Source organism: Xenopus tropicalis, chromosome 10 (genome assembly GCF_000004195.4).
Source record: "Xenopus tropicalis strain Nigerian chromosome 10, UCB_Xtro_10.0, whole genome shotgun sequence".
Classification (NCBI taxonomy): Eukaryota; Metazoa; Chordata; class Amphibia; order Anura; family Pipidae; genus Xenopus; species Xenopus tropicalis.
Window position 1 is genome coordinate 21,139,144 of NC_030686.2, and position 22,237 is coordinate 21,161,380.

The window sequence follows — 22,237 nt, forward strand, 5'->3', positions numbered from 1 at the left end:
ATGTATAACTTTATTTTATTAAATAGCTTAGATCTGTGATTGCCAAACCTTTCTACTTAATTTTTCAGGATTCATTGAGCTCTGACATGGTGTCGAGAGATTGGCGAATTGCTAATGTTATTTAAAAAGGGATCCAATTCTCAGCCTGAAAACTATAGGCTTGTTAGCCTGACATCAGTAGTAGGAAAGCTTTTGGAAGGGTTAATAAGGAATAGGGTACTTGAATACATTGCAAATCACAATACTGTAAGTTTGTGCCAGCATGGCTTTATTCGTAACAGATCTTGCCAGACTAGTTTAATTGCTTTTTATGAGGAGGTGAGCAGGAAGCTGAAATGGCAGTGGCAGTCATCTGTCTACTTAGATTTTGCTAAAGTGTTTTATAAAGTACCTCACAGAAAGTTAATGATAAAATTTAGGAATATTGAAAACATAGAACATAATATTTGTACTTGCATAGAATACTGGCTGAAAGATAGATTACAAAGAGTGGTGGTAAATGGGACATTTTTTAATTGGCCCAGTGTTGTTAGAGTGGAGTACCGCAGGGGTCAGTCCTTGGTTCTTTTGCTTTTAATTTGTTTATTAATGACCTGGAGGTGGGTGTCATGCTGGAGAAGTAAGGTCCAGCATAAAAAAGGGTTAGGCTTTCAATTTAGAAAGTATCTTTGGAATCCACATTTGAGGGAAACCCCTCACAACAGGGGGTAATTCACAAATACCCCCCTAAAAGACGCTGAAGACGGACTGTCTGACTGTGAGGTGTGAAGAGCCAGACAGGGACAAATGAATCAACAAGGTAACTCAATTATCATACCTGTGCTACAGTGGAGTGATCCATCTCAGGGCAGATTTTTTTTTATGCATTTGTAACATAAAACATAAAATTGGTTCTACAAGCGTGTTCTTTTCATGCCAGGATATAAACGGTACATTGGGTTAGATAATCAGTAATGTCCTACTCGGCATAGTGTTCAGATTCCTGTTAAAGAAAGGAAGGATTTGGGATTACCGTGGAGGTTCAAATTCCCAGGGAGGACCATGTGGCCTTATTCCATGGCTTCAACCCATGTTCCCTATACCTTGTCATATTTTTGAGGGCATCCTCTTGCTATGTAGGTGAGTTGTATCAGTGGCAGAAGGGCTTTAAGTAAATTGAGCCAGCTGGCAATTGTTGGGGCAGAGTGTGCCATCCATTGAAAGAGGATAGTTTTCCTGGCATAAAACAATAATGTTCTAAAGAGGATGCGCGATGTTGATTTGGGAGTAATGTTATTCAATCCAAAGGTTTGCCTACTTGGCATTGTGGATATTTTAGGTAGGGATGTTGTGTTTTGGATGTGGTCTAGGTCCTGGTTCCAAAAGTGATTATATTTGTGGGCATGACCACATTAAGTGAAAGTAGTTGGCCTCTGGGGTACCACATTTAGGGCACTGAGACGAGTTGCGGATTCCCATACGATATAGTAGTAACGGGGTCAGATGGAGTTTATGTATGATTTTGTACTGGATTACAGGGCAGATTCTTAGTTTATATTTCTTTAGGCCCATAAAATAAATATCTTTTGCTAAAGATAAAAATCATGGCACCCAGCCATTAGCTTGAAGCTAGGTCTCCCCACAGACTCCAAACACTCCCATGTGATGATTATCCAGCTCCGTCTCCAAAGATATATGCCTTTGGGGACAGAGCTGCCCCCGGAACAGGAATCACACAGGACCATTCTATTGGTGATGTATGTAGGTTTCTGCATTTTTATCCCTTTTAATTTTATAACTGTTTGCAACCTGTATGTCATTTTGTAACCTTAACTGTTTTATATAATATATATGCACTGTCCACTTTGGATTATTAAATATAAAATTTAATAAAGACAAAAAGGAACACCAAGAGCCCCAATAGTGTAATATGTTTTTACAACGAGTAATGGTAGAGTAAACAAATTAATACTCACAAGCCAGGGTTACCATTAGGCAACCACTGTATAGGCAGGTGGGGAGATTATCCTGACCCCACTCAGGAATAAGAAGTCGCTCTCTGTAGAAGAAAGAAAAATGGGATGACACCCCTCCACTCGGGGTGGACTCGATATAATGATAAGACAAAACAGAGGCGCCAAAAGGATAAAATTAGCTAAAAACACTTAAAAACCCAATGGGTAATTCAGAGGAGGTAGTAGTGAACTTACCTCCTCCAGGCAGATACCAACAAAAGTGGTAATTTTCAATAATAATTTATTCACTACAATATTGCAACACCTTTCGCAGGCTTTTCCTGCTTCATCAGGCAATCTAGAATAGGAGCAAAAAAACAACAGTGTCTTTGTATAAACACACTGTTAGGCACCCCCAAGTGACTTTAATCGCTTACCTTGTACCCCGGGCTGGTGCCCGTTAGGAGAAAACAGCACCAGCCGGGGGTACCTGTAGCAGAGCGCTTCCTCCTTCCAGCTTCGTTTTGCAATGACTAAACGACATGCGCAGTAGAGTGAAAAGCCGCCTTTTCTGTTTAAGTTCGGCCTTTCACTCTACTGCGCATGCGCGCGCGAGCAAAGCAGGAAGGAGGAAGTGCTGCAGCTACCCCAGGCTGGTGCTGTTCTCTCCGAACAGGGGTAAAAGGTAGGCGATTTAAGTCACTTGGGCGTGCCTAACATTTTGTCACCCCCAAGTGACTTTGCCTTTCCTTCTCTTTTAAGAAGGATATTGAGCTGGAGAGAGTACAGAGACGTGCAACTAAACTGGTAAAAGGGATGGAAGATTTAAACTTTGAAGTTAGACTGTCAAAGTTGGGGTTGTTTTCTCTGGAAAAAAGGCGCTTGCGAGGGGATATGACTACTCTGTACAAGTACTTTAGAGGGGATTATAGGCAGATATTTTTTTACCATAAAAAAGGCCAAGCGCACCAAAGGCCACCCCTTTAGATTGGAGGAACAGAACTTTCATTTGAAGCAGCATACGTAGTCCGGGGAAAGCTTAGGGCATCAGAGATATAGTTGATGATTTCCTTCCAAAAGTCCTGCACAGCTGTACAGTTCCAGAACATATGCATACTGTATATGAGCCAGTTTCTCGGTCACATTTTATACAGGTATCTGGGGTGTGAGGAAACATCTTGGAAAGTCTGTGTGGTGTAAGTTATACCCAGTTTAGGAACTTCATTTGTATATACCTGTTCGCTAATGATATTGTCAGGTCTGGAATTTGCTTTAAAGCATTTACCAACATTTCTTCAGTTAAGCTAGGCATGTCACGCATCCATTTCTCACGTACCTTGGCCAGGGGGTCTGGGTTGACCTGCCATAGGATGGTGGAATACCAGGATAGGGGCTTGGTGAGGTTTTCCCTGCGTATGTATTTTTCTAGGGTGGTTTCTTTCAATTCTACCGGTCTGGTGGGAAATTGGGAGTGAAAAGCGTGTTGAAGGTAATTAAAGTGCATTGTTTGTGGGATTTGGTGACTTTCTCTAAGTGCTTGGAATTGTTTGATGTCTCCATTCGCTAATTGCAGTTGTTTAACCCCATAGGAGGCCCATTGGGCAATGTTGGGTAGGTAGGTAGGTAAGGTTGGGTAAAAACAGTTGCCCCATAGTGGTGTCCAACGTGACCACACTTGTTGTGGGCCTTGGACATGTTTGAGGGCCTTTTGAAAAGCAGTAATAACTGCATAGGGGTGGTGGCTGTGTAGTGTTGAGAGTTTCCTCTATATGGTAGGTTTGCTAGTGCTTCGAGTGAACCCAAGATATTGGTTCGAGTAGCGTGGATGTGTTATCCCGGTGTGGGGTTAACCACCAGTGCACATAAATTAATTGGCTGGCCAGGTAATATAGTCTCATGTTGGGTAGGGCCAGGCCTCCCTGGGTGACAGAGGCTTGCTGGGTTTTTAAGCTTATGCAAGGGTGTTCTCCTGAACCTTAGGATCAGGGAGTCAATGTGTTTAAACCATTTGGCAGGAGGAGGTACTGGCTAGTTATGAAAGATATATAAGAATTTTGGGATAAATACCATTTTTAGTAGGTTAATTCTTCCCGGCAGGGTGAGGGGTAGCTGTGCCCATGTATCTATTTTGTTGGATAGGTTTTGGACTACTTCTTCAAATTTGGTATGTTGCTTGTTAATGACCACCCCCAGGTATTTAAATGATTGTACCACTTGTAATTGTCCAATCTGCTTTACTTGGGGTGGGGGAAGTGGATCTATTGGAAAGATTAGTTATTTTGTTTGGTTCACTCGTAGTCCTGAGTAGGTACCAAATTCCTCTATCTGGGACAATGCATTTGCTTCATTCGGGTTGGCCAAATAGAAAAAGTATCATTAAATGTGGATGATATACTTTTATATTAGTCTGCCGGCCTGTAATCCCAGTATGTTGGGGGAGTCCCTGAGTAGTCTTGCTAAGGGCTCTATTGCCAGAGCAAATAGCAATGGTGAAAGAGGGCACCCCTGCCTCGTTCCGTGCTCAAGTGGGAGGGGGTCAGTTAGCCTCCCATTAACCAAAACCCTTGCTTGAGGTTGCCAATAGAGTGCCCTTACCCAGGCCCTGTATCTGCCACCTAGTCCAAAACGTCGGAGGATTTCCCACAAATAGCTCCAAGACACTGTATCAAAGGCTTTAGCTGTATCAAGGGATACCACTATTCTGTTCCCTTTGTTGTCATGGTCATATTCTAGATTGTTAAATAGCCGTCTGATATTAATGTCTGTAGCGTTCTGTGGCATAAATCCGGTTTGGTCAGGATGGTTTACAGATCTTACAATTCGTTTTAGCCTGTTAGCTAACACTTTTGCAAAAATTTTTGTATCACAGTTTAGTAAGGATATGGGGCGGTAGGAACCACAGTCGTCTGGGGGTTTGCCTACTTTAGGAATGAGTGTGATATGTGCCATGTAGCATGATTCTGGGAGAACATTGGTGTCTGTTATGTTACTGTATAAGGTGCATAGTTTGGGGGACAGTATTTGAGAGTGGGCTTTGTACCATTCAGCTGGGAGGCCGTCTGGGCCAGGGGTACGGGCAGGTGGCATATCTGCAATTGTTTCTTCTATCTCCTCTATAGTGATATCTCTGTCTAGGTGCATTTTACTGTCTCGTGGGATAGAGGGGAGTTCTATACTGTCTAGGAAATTACATAGTTGTTCTTGTGGGAGTGGGGGAAGTGCTGCATATGTACTTTGGAAGTGTTCTTTGAAGCGTTCCACTATTTGTTCTTGTTGTGAGAGTATGTTTCCGTTATCATCTTTGATGTTTGCTATTACATTATGGGGGTTATCATCTTTAGCTAATATTGCAAGTAGCTTCCTGTTTTTTCCCCCTTTCTCAAACCAGGAGGCTTTACGGTATAGTTCTCTTCGAGAGAACTTTTCCACATACAGTGAGTCGAGGTGCCTCTGCGCATTCGCCAGCTCCTCTTTGTAGGCGTTATTAGGGTCAGTTACTACCTTTTGTTCTGCTTTTTTCGGGGATATTTTTTTTTTTTAAAGGTTTATTTTTCTTTTAATTGATAGTGAAATAAAATGTTAACATAAACAAACAGGTTACATATGTGAATATGAGTGGTTGGTACATGGTTACTTTACACAGTACAAGTTAGTTATACAGATTTGTTATCATGAATACAGTTTTGTTGCATAGTGTTGATACGGACGCGGTTCTTTTAGGGGGTGAGGGACCCATTTGATTCACACCACGTGGCCCAGATTTTTTCAAATTTCCCGTGTGCCCCCCTGGTCTCATAGGTAAGTTTTATAAGGGGTAGGGCGGCGTTAACGAGTTGTTGCCAGAGTTCGAGCGTAGGTACACTGTTGCCCATCCATCTCATTATAATTGCTTTTTTGGCGTAGAATGTAAGGGATCTAAATCTTATTCTGGCTGCATTGGTGGGGAGCATATTCTCCACCGTGCCTAGGAGACAGGTTGTGGGATTGATGACATTGGGTAGCGCTAGCACTGTTGAGATGGTGTCCATCACAGCAGTCCAGAACTGCGCTATGGGTCAGGATCAACCTGTCCCGTATGGAGATAAGGAATTCATAACAGGTTTCTGTTGTTTTTCGGGGATATTTTAGCCGTGTTAATATTGGCTTCATTTTCCCGCCTAGTGGTCGCTGTGTATGCATATGTAGATATGTCGAGTCCCCTGGTAAACGCTTTACATGCGTCCCATGCTGTTTGCTCAGAGGCCGTGTCAGTGTTTTGTTCCCAGTAGTCTGTTAGTAGTGGAGTAAAGGCCTCTGCCATTTTAGGAGTGGAGATCCACTTAGGTGGAAGTCTCCACATATGGGAGGGTTTTTTTGTGTTACCTGTGAGGGATAGGATTAAGGGGGCATGATCAGAGCAGAGTCTGCTAGTAAAATACACTTTGTCCACCCTTCTGAGAAATTCTGAGTTGGCCAACATTAGATCTATCCTAGACAGAGTTGATGTAGCAATTGTGTAGCAGGAGTATTGCCTCAGTTGGGGGTGTTTCCACCTCTATACGTCTGGAATGCCCTTTCTAGTGATGTTGTGATGGCAGATTATGTTGCTGCCTTTAAGAGGGGCTTGGATGAGTTCTTTAACAAGCATAGTATCCAAGGCTATTGTGATACTAAAATCTAAAGTTAGTATTGATGTTGGTATTTATGGTTTGTGTATGTGATGTATAGATAGGTCAGTATGGGTTTATGTATGTGAGAGTATAGATAGGTCAGTAAAGGTTTATATATGTGCTGGGTTGAAGTTGATGGACTCTTTTTTTCAACCCTATGTAACTATCGTCACATAAAATGGCAAATCTGCTGGTTTGGACAAGCTGTGGACCAGCCCCCCTACCATTCTGTCCCCTACTTCCCCTCTTGACTGTTACAAACTTGTCTCCCTCATTAACCTCCACTGTCCCTTCTCCACCCCCCCGCTTTGTGTGCCTCCTATCCCCCCCCCCTTCATGTTTGCAGCTGCCCTCAGTACTGCAAGGTCCCCCTTAAAGTCTGCACTTCAGATTCCAAGAGGAAACCCCACCTGCATCTCTCACAAGTAAATGCTACAAGGAACTGCTTCTCCAGGATCACTTACATACGACAAGATACACAGAGTAACACTAGCAATCCCACTTGAACTCATATTGCCACTGGGTACTTTCAGTCTCCCAAGTGCAATTCCTTGTATACTACCTTTTTAGTTTTAAATGACTTTTTGTTTTTAACGCCTGCCGAACACTTAAGTCACATGCAACACTCGCTTAGCAGCTCCCACACTTACTGTCTGTAATCCTATTGAGGTTCAAACCTTGTTCTCTTTTTAAATTGTGTGTGCAAAGGAAGTTGTAGGGGGCTAAAAGCATACTTTGGGAGAGTGTTATAAAGAGATGTCTTAGCAGTAGGACTTTTCCACCCTAGTCGTAGCACAGATCTAGGTCTGTCATCAACGTGTTCTGTTATACTCATATCTTATATCATGCTGTATGTGCAGGTGGCAGGAAACAATGTTTAAACAGGGCTTTTCTTGTTATAATACACATAACTGTGTAATGTGATGCTTTCTTTCAGTGCTGGGAAACCTTTGTTGGCCAGGAATTATATCGCTTTGTGATCATGGATCTTTTATTCAGTCTATTGGATACACTGTTTGGAGAGTTTCTTTGGCGGTAAAGGATTCCTCATACCAATATTCATCCTCATTCCCAAAATGGTTTGCATAACTAGTTTTAGTAAAAGGCGGAATGTTTTTTATATTGATATTTGATATTTCACAGCCCTGGTCTCTCACATGAATCTCTCAGTTCTACTGTAACTGCTATCCCTCCACTACAGGTTCATGTCTGCACTGGTACAGACACCATCCAACAGACCTGGGTTGGGATTCAAAATAGGCCCTGGCATTTCAAGTACACAGAGGTTCAAACAGCCCCCCATAGGAATTAAAAATGTCTTTCTGTGAAATCTTACAATAGTCCCCCTGGCATTTGCGACAGATTGCTAGTCTGGGCCTACCATTCAACCCTTCCATACCTTCAATTAGCAGTCCTATTATCTTCCATTGCTACTACAGTTACCATCCCTATCTACTATACTAGGGGTCCTCAAACTTTTTAAGCAGGGGGCCAATTCATTGTCTCTTCCCAAAGAGTTATTCTAGCTGTTACAAGCACTATTTGTACCTACTACTAGTATTAATCCCATTCATGCTGTATGTACTACTGTACTGCTTGTACTGTCGAGAGAGACATTTAGTTTGCTGCAGCATTTTCCCATACTTACATTTCCATAACTGCTGTTTTATGGATCCCATGTTAGATGTCCTTCATAAACCCTCACTAAAAGTCAGTTTGCAATGATCATCTTATCCCTACTGGTATTTATTTATCATGCTCCTTTTTCAATTTCTTTATAGGATCATCCTAGAGAAGAAATACAAAAAGAAATGTAGGACAGAATTTGACATTGCTCGAAATGTGCTTGAGCTGATATATAGTCAGACACTTGCCTGGTAAGAGCATCCTAAACCTGGAGGATTTTACACTTTTGTGTAAAGCAAATATTCACATATGAACATATGTTTGGTAGTGTAATGTTGGGTATGATTTATATACCTGAATTATGGATCTTATTATACAAATTCATTTAAAGTTCATGTGTGCACTGTATGCTTTGCTATGCTGTGTTCCTGTGCCTAAAGCACAAATGAAAAAACATCAAGGTTTTGGTCTGAAAGGAACCAAAGATACCCTCACAGTGCAAGACATGTAATATAAGCCTTCTTGAAAACAAGGTAATCGCATCTTAAAACCAGAATTTTTACATAAAATTATGGGCATTGAAATGTTTAGTATATGAATGTTTGTTTTCAAAAGGCTTTTACTGTACGTTTTGCATTATGAAGGGCTAAATGCCCCCCTTTCTCACCCTAACCCTGATGGTTACTCCATTTGTTGTTCTATGTCTTGTATCCTCTTCTTGTATCCTTTTCTGTTCTATATTGCCCTTCAGTATGATACCATACAGTGGCTTGCAAAAGTATTCGTCCCCCTTGACCTTTTCCACATTTTGTCACATTACAGCCACAAACATGAATCAATTTTATTGGAATTCCACGTGAAAGACCAATACAAAGTGGTGTACACGTGAGAAGTGGAACGAAAATCATACATGATTCCAAACATTTTTTACAAATAAATAACTGCAAAGTGGGGTGTGCGTAATTATTCAGCCCCCTGAGTCAATACTTTGTAGAACCACCTTTTGCTGCAATTACAGCTGCCAGGCTTTTAGGGTATGTCTCTACCAGCTTTGCACATCTAGAGACTGAAATCCTTGCCCATTCTTCTTTGCAAAACAGCTCCAGCTCAGTCAGATTAGATGGACAGCGTTTGGGAACAGCAGTTTTCAGATCTTGCCACAGATTCTCGATTGGATTTAGATCTGGACTGTGACTGGGCCATTCTAACACATGGATATGTTTTGGTTTAAACCATTCCATTGTTGCCCTGGCTTTATGTTTAGGGTCATTGTCCTGCTGGAAGGTGAACCTCCGCCCCAGTCTCAAGTCTTTTGCAGACTCCAAGAGGTTTTCTTCCAAGATTGCCCTGTATTTGGCTCCATCCATCTTCCCATCAACTCTGACCAGCTTCCCTGTCCCTGCTGAAGAGAAGCCCCCTCAGAGCATGATGCTGCCACCACCATATTTGACAGTGGGGATGGTGTGTTCAGAGTGATGTGCAGTGTTAGTTTTCCGCCACACATAGCGTTTTGCATTTTGGCCAAAAAGTTCCATTTTGGTCTCATCTGACCAGAGCACCTTCTTCCACATGTTTGCTGTGTCCCCCACATGGCTTGTGGCAAACTGCAAATGGGACATCTTATGGTTTTCTGTTAACAATGGCTTTCTTCTTGCCACTCTTCCATAAAGGCCAACTTTGTGCAGTGCACGACTAATAGTTGTCCTATGGACAGATTCCCCCACCTGAGCTGTAGATCTCTGCAGCTTGTCCAGAGTCACCATGGGTCTCTTGGCTGCATTTCTGATCAGCGCTCTCCTTGTTCTGCCTGTGAGTTTAGGTGGACGGCCTTGTCTTGGTAGGTTTACAGTTGTGCCATACTCCTTCCATTTCTGAATGATCACTTGAACAGTGCTCTGTGGGATGTTCAAGGCTTTTTGTAGCCTAAGCCTGCTTTACATTTCTCAATAACTTTATCCCTGACCTGTCTGGTGTGTTCTTTGGACTTCATGGTGTTGTTGCTCCCAATATTCTCTTAGACAGCCTCTGAGGCTGTCACAGAGCAGCTGTATTTGTACTGACATTAGATTACACACAGGTGCACTCTATTTAGTCATTAGCCAGGGCTGTGGAGTTGGAGTCGAGGAGTCGGAGTCGAGGAGTCGGAGGCAATTTTGGGTGCCTGGGTGCCTCCGACTCCTACTAAATTTAAATGGGGAAGAAAAAAAAAAATAAAGCAAGTTTAAATGTCCCAATTCACAAACAGTCATAATTAATTACTTCTCTGCTATAAGAATAAAGCCCAATGCACGCAGTGCATAAACGAACACGTTGAGCGACCATGAAGCTTTTCATTGGCTGTATGCTTCACTCAATGGGACGTAACACACAGTTACGGTGCGGCAGCTCCACTGCGTCGGGTTCCTCTGTTACAGGGAACACAATGCCCACTGGGAACCCAGCCTAACTCTCACTGATAACTAGAAATACCTGTATACGTGAAGGGAATGGATAGTCCATAGTTCAAGACTGAAGCTTTAAAACATTTGAAAAACTGCTGTAATTCAGCTGTAACGTTAGCTTAAACTTTAAACATGACTATGGGATTCTAGGGAAATCATTAGGAGTAGGAGTATAGATAAAATTGTCTATCAGTTTATTATCAGTTCAGTCGTGTTTTAAGTGCCCCTTCCCACCTGCCCCTTCCTGGATGTATAAAATACATTAGCACAGTGCTGTCCAACTTCTGCTGTGCCGAGGGCCGGAATTTCTCGCGCATACATGGTGGAGGGCCACTAATGGAAGCCAGTTTTGACCACCCCCCCTTTTAAACCACACCCACTTCAAACCACACTCATTTTATCACAATGGTGGTAGTGCAGTAAAAACCCAAAGGCTTGGTCCTCACTGCAGGGATATCAACCATCATTCATATGTGAAAAAATTATGTCATATTAAGACACACCCTAAAATCCATATGACTCCTCCTCCCCTGTGGATAGCACAGCAACCCCCAGCATATAATTACACACCTTAGGGACCATTTAATGGCTATTTCCAACTGCTAACAAACTCCCAGAACAAACCCCTGCCAGGTTCACCTCCCACAGGCACCATAGGGTAGAAAAAGTATATGGCACACACAGGCAGCACTCTTCCTGCCCTACGCTACCTGTGTGTGCCATACTCTGCCTGCCCAATGCTGCCTGTGTGTGCCATACTCTGCCTGCCCTATGCTGCCTGTGTGTGCCATACTCTGCCTGCCCTATGCTGCCTGTGTGTGCGCCATACTCTGCTCTACCCTGCCTGTGTGTGCCATACTCTGCCCTACCCTGCCTGTGTGTGCCATACTCTCCCTGCCATATGCTGCCTGTGTGTGCCATACTCTGCCTGCCCTATGCTGCCTGTGTGTGCGCCATACTCTGCTCTACCCTGCCTGTGTGTGCCATACTCTGCCCTACCCTGCCTGTGTGTGCCTATGCCATACTCTCCCTGCCATGTTCTGCCTGTGTGTGCCATACTCTGCCTGCCCTGCCTGTGTGTGCCATACTCTGCCTGCCATATGCTGCCTGTGTGTGCCATACTCTGCCTGTCATATGCTGCCTGTGTGTGCCATACTCTGCCCTACCCTGCCTGTGTGTGCCATACTCTCCCTGCCATATGCTGCCTGTGTGTGCCATACTCTGCCTGCCCTGCCTGTGTGTGCCATACTCTGCCTGCCATATGCTGCCTGTGTGTGCCATATACTCTCTCTGCCCTATGCTGCCTGTGTGTTCAATACCCTCCCTGCCCTATGCTGCCTGTTTGTGCCATACCCTACCTGCCCTATGCTGCCTATGTGCCATACTCTGCCTTCCCTATGCTGCCTTTACACAGGCAGCATAGGCCAGGCAGTACTTACAATGTCTGAGGTGTGAACAGACGAACAATGTGGGTGATTACAGCCTGAGCAGGAGGTGTGAACAATGCAGGGGGTGAACAATGCATAGATTAAAAGGTAAAAGTTCACCACAGGTGCGCTTGTTCCAGACCTCCACGCCACAGCAGCACTATATAACAATCTTCTCCCTGTTCCAAAACAAATGGCCAAGGATCGTGAAGCCTGTACTGGTGTTTAAAAAGCTTCCCTATTACTGGATGCACTCACCGTGTCTCAAGTTTCAAATTGCATAACACGCTGTTTCCTGCTCCGTACTCTGTCCCTTCGTGCTGATAGCAAAGGTTACTTTCCGTCCGTCCCGTACTCCACAAACGACCACGTGACTACTTCCAATCAATCACGCTGTCCTGTCTCTCCTGTGTGAGAGGAATGCGACAGAGCAAGGGGGGGTGGGAGGGGGAGGCTGGATCGGGCAGATAGAGCGTGCACGGATAGAACTCAATCAGGACGTGTAGTTAGGTCAAAGAACATTTATTTGGTCAAAGTAAAAGCCCAACGCGTTTCGTATGAAAATACTTCCTCAGGGGCATTATCAGACAGAGATGCTGTCCCCATTATATTATGTCATCAATTAGTTATGCAAATGATCTAAAATCCAACCAATTGTAGTATACATATACATATCACTTCTAAAATTGATTAAAATAAGAAAGTTCATTCATTAGGAACTTTACACTTATAAAACCTTATAAGCACAAATCATAAACACAAATTACTTCAAACAATGTTATTAAAATTGTAATGTCATATCATTCCCTTAGGAAGCACTGCAAGTCTATGTCAATATTTAACCCTTTAGGGGTAAGTGTTTGCAGTCTGTGAATCCAAAAGGTTTCTTCCCTGGATATGGCCTTGACTACATCTCCTCCCCTCCAATGAGCTTTTTTCTGGCAGATCCCCATAAAAGACAGGAGTGAGGGATCACTGTCATGTACCATTTTAAAATGTGTAGAAACACTATGGGTAGCCAAACCGGTCCTTATGTTTCTAATATGCTCTCTTATTCGAATTTTTAAACACCTACTAGTCCTTCCTACATATTGTAGCCCACAGGGACATTCCAATAAATAAACTACATTTTTACTATTGCATGTTATTGTGTCCTTAATTTGGAACTCCTCCCCTGTTGCATTTGATTTATATAAGGCTATTCTTTTTTTCTGATTTCTGCATGTCTTGCATCCCTTGCATTTAGTGCATTTATAGAAGCCTTTCAGATCATTATTTTGGAAAAAAGTTTTTCTTTGCGGCTCCTCGATGTTTGCCGCAAGGAAACTAGGGACCAACATCTGTTTAATACTTCGAGGCTTTTTATATATTACTTGTGGGTTATCCCTTAGGTGTCCACTAAGATCTTTATCTTTTTTAATGATATGCCAGTGTTTCCTCAATATATTTTCTACTTTGCCTTTAGAACTGTTAAAGGTAGTGATAAAAGGGATAGTATGCAATGCATTTTCTCTCATTTCTCCTTCCTTTTTACTATTGGCGTTCAACATCTGAATTCTATCAAGATTATCACAACGACTCTTTGCTTGTTTTATTATTTCATCTGAGTATCCTTTTTCTTTAAATTGATTTATTAAGATATTACATTCCCTTTCATAATCCATAGGGCGGCTACAGTTTCTCTTAACCCTATTAAACTGGCCGTAAGGGATGTTGTCTAGCCATTTCCTATGATGACAACTATTTTTGGGGATAAACCCATTACAATCGGTGGGTTTCCGGTACAGGCCTGTCTCTAATTTGCCATTTTCCGGGAAAATTATTAAATCCAAAAAGTTTACACTTATTCTACTTATATTACTTGTAAGATGTATATTGTAATGATTTGTATTTAATTTTTCCATAAAGTGTGTTAGGTCCTCATCAGTTCCTTCCCAGATGAATAGGCAATCGTCAATATAGCGCTTCCAAGCTACTAAACCTGAATTATTAATCAAATATGGGTTAATTACTTGTTCTTCCCAATACCCCATAAACAGGTTCGCGTAGCTTGGCGCAAATCGAGTGCCCATCGCGGTACCCTTTACTTGTAGGAAATAGTCCCCTTCAAACCAGAAATAATTTTTATTAAGTATAAACTCAATGCCTTCCATTATAAATTCCCTTTGGTTATGATTCAATGAATTATCTTTGTCTAAAAAATATTTTACCGCATTCAGACCTTGCTGATGGTCTATTATTGTATACAGGGAAGTTACATCACATGTCCCCAGTATGTAATTATGTTTCCACGGGATTTTACCTACAAAGTCAATTGTGTCAATGGTGTCCTTTAAGTATGAGGGTAAATTTTTTACATGCATTTGTAAGAAGTGGTCAATATACTCAGATAAATTAGAGGTAAGTGAACCGCAGCCTGAGATTATGGGACGACCTGGGGGATTTACTAAATCCTTATGGATTTTTGGAAGAATATAAATCACCGGTGTCCTTGGGAATTCAACTTTTAAGTAGGTATACTCATTCTTGGTTAGAATGCCCTTCTCTTTTGCCTTTATCAGAGAGTTGTGTAATACTGCCTGATAGTCTCTCGTCGGATTCTTTTTTAACTTCACATACGTATTAGTATCACTTAATTGTTTTTTAATCTCCCCTATATACTTTTCTCTACTCATAATAACAATTCCACCCCCCTTGTCGGCCGGTTTTATCACAATGGATTTGTCGTCCTGTAACTCCTTTAACGCTTTTTTTTCAAATAGCGTTAGGTTTGGCTTTGATTTCTTATTAACTTGTATTTTTTCTAAATCATCTAGTATTAGATCCCGAAATGTATTAATATAATGGCTGTTAGCAAAGGAGGGGTTAAATGTTGATTTTGGCTTTAATTCGGTATGTTTAAATGTGTAAAAGTAATATATAAAAAAATGTGTAAAAAAAAATGTGTAAAAGTAATATATAAAAAGCCTCGAAGTATTAAACAGATGTTGGTCCCTAGTTTCCTTGCGGCAAACATCGAGGAGCCGCAAAGAAAAACTTTTTTCCAAAATAATGATCTGAAAGGCTTCTATAAATGCACTAAATGCAAGGGATGCAAGACATGCAGAAATCAGAAAAAAAGAATAGCCTTATATAAATCAAATGCAACAGGGGAGGAGTTCCAAATTAAGGACACAATAACATGCAATAGTAAAAATGTAGTTTATTTATTGGAATGTCCCTGTGGGCTACAATATGTAGGAAGGACTAGTAGGTGTTTAAAAATTCGAATAAGAGAGCATATTAGAAACATAAGGACCGGTTTGGCTACCCATAGTGTTTCTACACATTTTAAAATGGTACATGACAGTGATCCCTCACTCCTGTCTTTTATGGGGATCTGCCAGAAAAAAGCTCATTGGAGGGGAGGAGATGTAGTCAAGGCCATATCCAGGGAAGAAACCTTTTGGATTCACAGACTGCAAACACTTACCCCTAAAGGGTTAAATATTGACATAGACTTGCAGTGCTTCCTAAGGGAATGATATGACATTACAATTTTAATAACATTGTTTGAAGTAATTTGTGTTTATGATTTGTGCTTATAAGGTTTTATAAGTGTAAAGTTCCTAATGAATGAACTTTCTTATTTTAATCAATTTTAGAAGTGATATGTATATGTATACTACAATTGGTTGGATTTTAGATCATTTGCATAACTAATTGATGACATAATATAATGGGGACAGCATCTCTGTCTGATAATGCCCCTGAGGAAGTATTTTCATACGAAACGCGTTGGGCTTTTACTTTGACCAAATAAATGTTCTTTGACCTAACTACACGTCCTGATTGAGTTCTATCCGTGCACGCTCTATCTGCCCGATCCAGCCTCCCCCTCCCACCCCCCTTGCTCTGTCGCATTCCTCTCACACAGGAGAGACAGGACAGCGTGATTGATTGGAAGTAGTCACGTGGTCGTTTGTGGAGTACGGGACGGACGGAAAGTAACCTTTGCTATCAGCACGAAGGGACAGAGTACGGAGCAGGAAACAGCGTGTTATGCAATTTGAAACTTGAGACACGGTGAGTGCATCCAGTAATAGGGAAGCTTTTTAAACACCAGTACAGGCTTCACGATCCTTGGCCATTTGTTTTGGAACAGGGAGAAGATTGTTATATAGTGCTGCTGTGGCGTGGAGGTCTGGAACAAGCGCACCTGTGGTGAACTTTTATTATTTATGAGTGGACTATTGGATCCACTATCTGTGGTGCAGCTGATTTCATTTATTTATTATCCATTTTTAGCGCAGTGTTAATACTACGTATATTGTTTTTCACTTCCATTACCTATCACTGCTGCTGTTAGATATGGAGATTTTTAACAAATGGCGTAACAGAGATATTGATGTAAATTCTGTTTTTCTATATGAAGATGATAATAGTATGGATGGTGAATACATGATGAATGAGTTACATAAACTTCTTAGTAAGGAAATGAAAGTATGGTGGGATATGGTTACCCTTGAAAAGTACCTGGAACAGGACATGATCCCTAAAGGTTTATTAATACACAAAACACCTACATTTAATAGTGAAGATCCTACATTTATGGAGAGGTGGAAATTTATACTTAAAAGGGCCTCCTTTGATCTTATGAGTCTGATTATCATGGACCATAAGACCCAATTAAACAAATTAGAGACCAAAATTAGAGATGTACAAGAAAAATTAGAACCCATTAAAGAAATTGGTGAATATCAGGAAATGGCAAACTCCATAGAATTTAAACTTGTGGGTTTAGAAAAGGAGATTATACATAGGAAAAAATCTAAATTCTGGAGGGATAAAAATGGGGCCCCGAGTTATAAAATCCTAAAAAATGTAAATAGAAATAATCCAATACAACGTCAGGGGAATAGTGTAAGAAGACATGAAATAAGAAATAGAAAACCAACTGAAGAAAATAGCCCCCCTTTTTTAACTAGCCCAAGGAGAAATAGAGAGTTTAAAAGGGAACGGTATGCTAGAGGACCCATTAGGCCAAGAAGCCACAGTCTACATAGTAGAGATAATGGAATAAGAAGATCAGCTAATCAGGAATCAAGGTGGAGACATGGGCCACTAGTAAAGGATTTTCCGATTGGAAAATCAAGGGACAAGGAGAAAAGGTACTACAGAAGGAGGGAAGGCAGTATCGATATTGGGACACCAAACAAAAAAAGAAAGATTTTAAGGGAAGAAAAAGAGGAACAAGGGGGGGGGCCAAATCGAGAAAGTTTGGACAAAAGAAAAATGTGGATTCCAATTTAAGCATATACAATCTGACTGAAAAACCCCTTACTATACATCAGACGCAAGTCTTACAGAAAGGTCTTAAATATGCTCCTAGCAATAATTTGAACAAGTTTCAGACCTATATTGATGTACATAAATTCATTAGAAAATTAAGTTTAAAAAAATTTTTTGCCACTAAGGATATAGCTAATCATACACCTGGAGACACATTTAAACATACCGAATTAAAGCCAAAATCAACATTTAACCCCTCCTTTGCTAACAGCCATTATATTAATACATTTCGGGATCTAATACTAGATGATTTAGAAAAAATACAAGTTAATAAGAAATCAAAGCCAAACCTAACGCTATTTGAAAAAAAAGCGTTAAAGGAGTTACAGGACGACAAATCCATTGTGATAAAACCGGCCGACAAGGGGGGTGGAATTGTTATTATGAGTAGAGAAAAGTATATAGGGGAGATTAAAAAACAATTAAGTGATACTAATACGTATGTGAAGTTAAAAAAGAATCCGACGAGAGACTATCAGGCAGTATTACACAACTCTCTGATAAAGGCAAAAGAGAAGGGCATTCTAACCAAGAATGAGTATACCTACTTAAAAGTTGAATTCCCAAGGACACCGGTGATTTATATTCTTCCAAAAATCCATAAGGATTTAGTAAATCCCCCAGGTCGTCCCATAATCTCAGGCTGCGGTTCACTTACCTCTAATTTATCTGAGTATATTGACCACTTCTTACAAATGCATGTAAAAAATTTACCCTCATACTTAAAGGACACCATTGACACAATTGACTTTGTAGGTAAAATCCCGTGGAAACATAATTACATACTGGGGACATGTGATGTAACTTCCCTGTATACAATAATAGACCATCAGCAAGGTCTGAATGCGGTAAAATATTTTTTAGACAAAGATAATTCATTGAATCATAACCAAAGGGAATTTATAATGGAAGGCATTGAGTTTATACTTAATAAAAATTATTTCTGGTTTGAAGGGGACTATTTCCTACAAGTAAAGGGTACCGCGATGGGCACTCGATTTGCGCCAAGCTACGCGAACCTGTTTATGGGGTATTGGGAAGAACAAGTAATTAACCCATATTTGATTAATAATTCAGGTTTAGTAGCTTGGAAGCGCTATATTGACGATTGCCTATTCATCTGGGAAGGAACTGATGAGGACCTAACACACTTTATGGAAAAATTAAATACAAATCATTACAATATACATCTTACAAGTAATATAAGTAGAATAAGTGTAAACTTTTTGGATTTAATAATTTTCCCGGAAAATGGCAAATTAGAGACAGGCCTGTACCGGAAACCCACCGATTGTAATGGGTTTATCCCCAAAAATAGTTGTCATCATAGGAAATGGCTAGACAACATCCCTTACGGCCAGTTTAATAGGGTTAAGAGAAACTGTAGCCGCCCTATGGATTATGAAAGGGAATGTAATATCTTAATAAATCAATTTAAAGAAAAAGGATACTCAGATGAAATAATAAAACAAGCAAAGAGTCGTTGTGATAATCTTGATAGAATTCAGATGTTGAACGCCAATAGTAAAAAGGAAGGAGAAATGAGAGAAAATGCATTGCATACTATCCCTTTTATCACTACCTTTAACAGTTCTAAAGGCAAAGTAGAAAATATATTGAGGAAACACTGGCATATCATTAAAAAAGATAAAGATCTTAGTGGACACCTAAGGGATAACCCACAAGTAATATATAAAAAGCCTCGAAGTATTAAACAGATGTTGGTCCCTAGTTTCCTTGCGGCAAACATCGAGGAGCCGCAAAGAAAAACTTTTTTCCAAAATAATGATCTGAAAGGCTTCTATAAATGCACTAAATGCAAGGGATGCAAGACATGCAGAAATCAGAAAAAAAGAATAGCCTTATATAAATCAAATGCAACAGGGGAGGAGTTCCAAATTAAGGACACAATAACATGCAATAGTAAAAATGTAGTTTATTTATTGGAATGTCCCTGTGGGCTACAATATGTAGGAAGGACTAGTAGGTGTTTAAAAATTCGAATAAGAGAGCATATTAGAAACATAAGGACCGGTTTGGCTACCCATAGTGTTTCTACACATTTTAAAATGGTACATGACAGTGATCCCTCACTCCTGTCTTTTATGGGGATCTGCCAGAAAAAAGCTCATTGGAGGGGAGGAGATGTAGTCAAGGCCATATCCAGGGAAGAAACCTTTTGGATTCACAGACTGCAAACACTTACCCCTAAAGGGTTAAATATTGACATAGACTTGCAGTGCTTCCTAAGGGAATGATATGACATTACAATTTTAATAACATTGTTTGAAGTAATTTGTGTTTATGATTTGTGCTTATAAGGTTTTATAAGTGTAAAGTTCCTAATGAATGAACTTTCTTATTTTAATCAATTTTAGAAGTGATATGTATATGTATACTACAATTGGTTGGATTTTAGATCATTTGCATAACTAATTGATGACATAATATAATGGGGACAGCATCTCTGTCTGATAATGCCCCTGAGGAAGTATTTTCATACGAAACGCGTTGGGCTTTTACTTTGACCAAATAAATGTTCTTTGACCTAACTACACGTCCTGATTGAGTTCTATCCGTGCACGCTCTATCTGCCCGATCCAGCCTCCCCCTCCCACCCCCCCTTGCTCTGTCGCATTCCTCTCACACAGGAGAGACAGGACAGCGTGATTGATTGGAAGTAGTCACGTGGTCGTTTGTGGAGTACGGGACGGACGGAAAGTAACCTTTGCTATCAGCACGAAGGGACAGAGTACGGAGCAGGAAACAGCGTGTTATGCAATTTGAAACTTGAGACACGGTGAGTGCATCCAGTAATAGGGAAGCTTTTTAAACACCAGTACAGGCTTCACGATCCTTGGCCATTTGTTTTGGAACAGGGAGAAGATTGTTATATAGTGCTGCTGTGGCGTGGAGGTCTGGAACAAGCGCACCTGTGGTGAACTTTTATTATTTATGAGTGGACTATTGGATCCACTATCTGTGGTGCAGCTGATTTCATTTATTTATTATCCATTTTTAGCGCAGTGTTAATACTACGTATATAGATTAAAAGGTGTGAGCAGTACAGGGCATTAGATGTTTGAACAGTACAGAGGGATTACAGCCTGAATCTGAGGTGGCTTCTGTGAAGCAGCTTTGCAAGGCAGCCACCTGGTCATCCATCCACACCTTTACCCTCTTTTACCAGGTTAACATGGCTTCCTTGGTGGAGGCGGGTTTTGGAAGGAAAGTGCTCCAGGCTGCAGTACAGGCTCAGGCTTGAGGGTACTTTCCACCCTACCTTCAGGGACTGATTTTGGATGTCCCTCCTTTGCCTGTGTCCCCCTGAGATGAATGAGAAAGAGGGATTTTTGTCTAACTTGTAAAATCATTTTCTCTCTTCGTCGATAGGGGTACACAGGCAAACCTTCCCTCATGAGCACTCAAGCCTGGTCACAGGAGGAGGCCTTATCTGCTGAAGTCCTGCTCAGAGCAGTGTTTTAGGATCATCTTGATGGAATTCATATATGCCCCCTTCTTGTGCAGGGGGAAATCCATATTCAATACTCTGCAGGAAAGAGAGTTCTGCTTGGCCCAACGGTCCAAGTCCCAGTTGTTTTCAAAGTTCATTTTTCATCTTTACTTCTGAAAGTGGTGTAGCCTAGGGGTATAGCGGGGCCAGCCCCCTGGGAGAACTGTCAACACCTTTTGGTTCCTCCTGGAAGGCAGCGTTAAACCTCCAGTGCCTCTATCCCCCTATTGATAATGAGAGAAAAGGATTTTACATGTAAGACAAAAATCCCTCCTTTTCACACTGTGGGTACCTTGAGTCTGTATACTTGTAATTGCATTTACTAGTGCTCTTGCCCTTATTTTTGTAGGCTTGGGGTGCTCTTCTGTCCCCTTCTCCCAGTTGTGCAAGTTCTGAAGCTTCTGCTCCTGTTTTACATAAAGAAGGTGAGGAATTTTTATTTAGCAACAAAGTGAATGGTTATAATTGAGCAAAGCACAAATACAGAACTGTCAGCCAACCCTAAGGGAGCTAATGACCCAGTCCTGTTTTTTAGGCCTGAATTCTTCCTCACACTAAAAGATAACATTAAATAAAGCCTCAAAAAGGCCTGAAATGGATCATTATCTCCCTGATGACATGGGGTTGGTTGACAACTCTCTAAATAAGAGTTTAAGTAAATGCTTCATCTAATTTATCTTTAAAAAAAAGATAATCACCTTATAGTAATCACATTATAAAACATCTGGGTGCCTTATTTGGCCATACACGCACATATATTATCGTACAAACGAAATTTTGTTTGATATACGGTGCTTGTATAGTGGGAGACAAGGTGACCGATATCGGTCATCTTGTCAATTGGGTGGGATGTAAAATTTTCAACAAGCTCCTTTTGAAGGCACCCAAGCAAAGGTAAGGGTTTAACGCTGAATCATCATATAGGGTAGAATTCTTTTGTTTCTATCTGCATATCTGATGATTCAGCTCTGAACATTAGTGAAGGGTAAGAATGATCTTTCCTGTGACCAGTGGTTGCAGAAAAAAATCATAATTTTCACATGTATGGCTGCCATTAGCAGTAGTATATGATGCTGGATAACTCTGCTTTGACACCTTGATGATATGAAAATAATATATCAATATAAATTAATATCGATATTTTTCTTCTCACAGGCCAGTCTGATGAGAAATTGTAGGTCTCCCAGCAAACCTTGGAGGGCTTCTCACATGAATACCACCTTTCTGACATTGCTTTGCTTCCCTTCCTTCCTGGGAGCCTCTGTATTCTTCTCCTACACTGTATGGTCGTAAGTAACCTGCATTGCCACCAGGA

At 40.9% G+C, this 22,237-nt stretch overlaps 1 protein-coding gene across 2 annotated transcripts in view; it reads left to right on the forward strand.

Moving 5' to 3' along the window:
• Positions 1-22,237, forward strand: part of tmc6 (transmembrane channel like 6) — a 76,109-nt gene that overhangs the window by 46,884 nt on the left and 6,988 nt on the right. For both annotated transcript variants that reach the window (XM_031894217.1, XM_004918620.3), the window contains exons 13-16: positions 7,521-7,618; positions 8,365-8,460; positions 21,272-21,347; positions 22,078-22,211. In XM_031894217.1, the coding sequence (XP_031750077.1) occupies positions 7,521-7,618; positions 8,365-8,460; positions 21,272-21,347; positions 22,078-22,211 (404 nt within the window). The remainder of the gene's footprint in view (positions 1-7,520; positions 7,619-8,364; positions 8,461-21,271; positions 21,348-22,077; positions 22,212-22,237) is intronic.